Source organism: Protobothrops mucrosquamatus, unplaced genomic scaffold (assembly GCF_001527695.2).
Source record: "Protobothrops mucrosquamatus isolate PMUCROS unplaced genomic scaffold, P.Mucros_1.0 scaffold513, whole genome shotgun sequence".
Taxonomy (NCBI): Eukaryota; Metazoa; Chordata; class Lepidosauria; order Squamata; family Viperidae; genus Protobothrops; species Protobothrops mucrosquamatus.
This window is the reverse complement of record NW_015386826.1, coordinates 54,959-57,781: the sequence shown is the minus strand read 5'-3', so window position 1 is coordinate 57,781 and position 2,823 is coordinate 54,959. Positions and strand designations below refer to the sequence as shown.

Sequence of the window (2,823 nt, the reverse complement as noted above, 5' to 3'; positions counted from 1 at the left end):
CGGTTGCAAGTGCGAGGACCGGTTGTAGGTCCATTTTTTCAGCACTATGGCAACTTTGAACAGTCACTAAAGAGACCGTCGTAAGTGGGGGACTGCCTGCATGGTCCCTGGAAACATCTCACCTTCTTCTTTCCACCAGCACGAGGACGTCGTTCTCGAGGGCTGAAAAGCAAAAATAAGAATTAATTGAGGGCGAGACCCGCACCTTAATTAAGCTCCTTATTAATTGGCCTGCCAGATCCCACAGATCCCCTCAGAGGCAGATCCCACTGAGTTCAACGGGGATTCCTTCTCCGCTCTGTTTACAGCAGCCTCCCTGGATCCTGTCTGTCCCAAGGGGTTTTGGACTACAACTCCCATCCTTCCCAGGCAGAGGGGGGATGGCGCCAACCGTTTGGGGAGGACTGGAACGGTCACCTAACACATCTGGATGGGATCGAGGGGGAGGAGACAGATGTTTAGGGCTGCGGCCACCTCTGCGGCTCCATCAACACAGAGAGGTTGACGGATTGGTCCAGGGAAGGATCTGAACCCAGGCCAAAAGAGCGACAGGCAGATTCGCACTGGCGTCTTGGGGTCAAAGAAAGATAGAAAAAGCGAGCCATTATTTCGGAATTTGAAAAAGAGAATTGTATCCACGCTGTGACAATCCCGAAAGTCCCAAATAAAATAGATTAGATTAGATTAGATTAGATTAGATTAGATTAGATTAGATTAGATTAGATTAGATTGATGGATGGATGGAAATAGGATAGATAGATAGATAGATAGATAGATAGATAGATAGATAGATAGATAGATAGATAGATAGATAGATAGATAGATAGATAGATAGATAGATAGATAGATAGATAGATAGATAGATAGATAAAGATGGATGGATGGATATAGGATATAGATAGATGGATGGATGGATGGATGGATGGATAGATAGATGGATGAAGATGGATGGATGGATATAAGATATAGATAGATAGATAGATAGATAGATAGATAGATAGATAGATAGATAGATAGATGAAGATGGATGGATGGATGGATGGATGGATGGATGGATATAGGATATAGATAGATGATAGATAGATAGACAGACAGACAGACAGACAGACAGACAGATAGATGGATGAAGATGGATGGATGGATGAAGATAGGATAGACTGATAGGTAGATAGATAGATAGATAGATAGATAGATAGATAGATAGATAGATAGATAGATAGATAGGTAGGTAGGTAGGTAGGTAGGTAGGTAGGTAGGTAGGTAGGTAGGTAGGTAGACAGGTAGGTAGACAGGTAGGTAGATAGGTAGGTAGGTGGGTAGGTAGGTGGGTAGGCAGGTGGGTAGGCAGGTAGATAGGCAGGCAGGCAGGCAGACAGACAGACAGATAGATAGATGAAGATGGATGGATGGATATAGGATATAGATAGATGATAGATAGATAGACAGACAAACAGACAGACAGATAGATGGATGAAGATGGATGGATGGATGAAGATAGGATAGATAGGTAGATAGATAGGTAGATAGATAGATAGATAGATAGATAGATAGATAGATAGATAGACAGACAGACAGGTAGGTAGGTAGATAGGTAGGTAGGTAGGTAGGTGGGTGGGTGGGTAGGCAGGTAGATAGGCAGACAGGCAGACAGACAGACAGACAGACAGATAGATAATGGACAAATAAATACATTCGCTTTCTGGGTGCAATTGCAGGTCCCTTGGTAGAGTAGATCAGGGGCCTCCAAATTTGGCAACTTTAAGACTTATGGACTTGAACTCCCAGAATTCCCCAACCAGCTATTTATGCTGGCTGGGGAATTCTGGGAGTTGAAGTCCATAAGTCTCAAAGTTGCCAAAGTTTGGGGGCCTCCGGAGTGAAACAACGGCCGAGCAGGCTAGAAGCCCCCAATGAGCTGGGCCAGCTCCCCCTCCCCCCAGGCCACCGCAGGTCTTTTCCATCCAGGACCTGAGCCACCAGTGACCACGTCCCGTGGTCATTAAGTGAGTCGCCAACGGTCGTTAAGTGAGGCGAGGGTCCAGAGACAGTGGGGGGTGGGTGGGCAGATGTTCGGCCTTGGACTCACAGAGTTCTTGCAGCTTCCGCAGCTGGATGAGCTCCTCCCGGCCGCTGCCCTCCAGGAAGGCGTAGAGGCTGGAGCCCACCAGGGCGAACCAGCCCTCCTGCGCCCGCTCCAGGCTCAGGCCGCCCTTGTAGCGCAGGCGCCCCAGGCGCTCGAAGTCCCGGCCCAGGAGACCCTCGGCTGCCGGAGGGAGGGAGGCCTGCAGGGAGGGAGGGAGACATGGGGGGTGGGGGTGAGGGGCCGGCGTCTCCCCACCAGGAGACCCCCACCTGGGCGTGATGGAGAAAGACACCCCAGCCCTTCCCTCTTCCACCTTTGGAAGCGGTGTGGATGCGGTCACTAAGGGTCAAGGCCAACTTCTTCCCTTCCCTCCCTCTCTCCCTCCCTTCCCTCCTTCCTTTCCTTCCTTCCTTCTATCCCTCCTTCCCTTCCCCTCCCCTTCCTCAATCTTTCTCCCTTCCCTCCCTCTATTCCTCCTTCTTCCTTCCCTCCCTCTTCCCTCTATTTCCTTCCTCAATCTTTCTCCCTCCCTCCCTTCTCTCCCTATTCACTCCCTCTATTCCTCTTTTTCCTTCCTTCCTTCTATTCCTCCTTCCCTCCTCTTCCCTCCTTCCCTCCATTCCCTTCCTAAATCTTTCTCATTCCCTTCCTTCCTTCCCTCTTTTCCTTCCTTCCTTCCTTCCTTCCTTCCTTCCTTCCTTCCTTCCTTCCTTCCTTCCTTCCTTCCTTCTATCCTTCCC

At 49.3% G+C, this 2,823-nt stretch overlaps 1 protein-coding gene across 1 annotated transcript in view; it reads right to left on the bottom strand.

Moving 5' to 3' along the window:
* The window catches only part of LOC107288256 (arf-GAP with Rho-GAP domain, ANK repeat and PH domain-containing protein 1-like), an 80,038-nt gene that overhangs the window by 22,736 nt on the left and 54,479 nt on the right, over positions 1-2,823 (bottom strand). The window contains exons 12-14 of the mRNA XM_015816855.1: positions 2,353-2,396; positions 2,087-2,282; positions 123-162 (exon numbers count right to left, since the gene is read on the bottom strand). Coding sequence (XP_015672341.1) covers positions 123-162; positions 2,087-2,282; positions 2,353-2,396 — 280 coding nt within the window. The remainder of the gene's footprint in view (positions 1-122; positions 163-2,086; positions 2,283-2,352; positions 2,397-2,823) is intronic.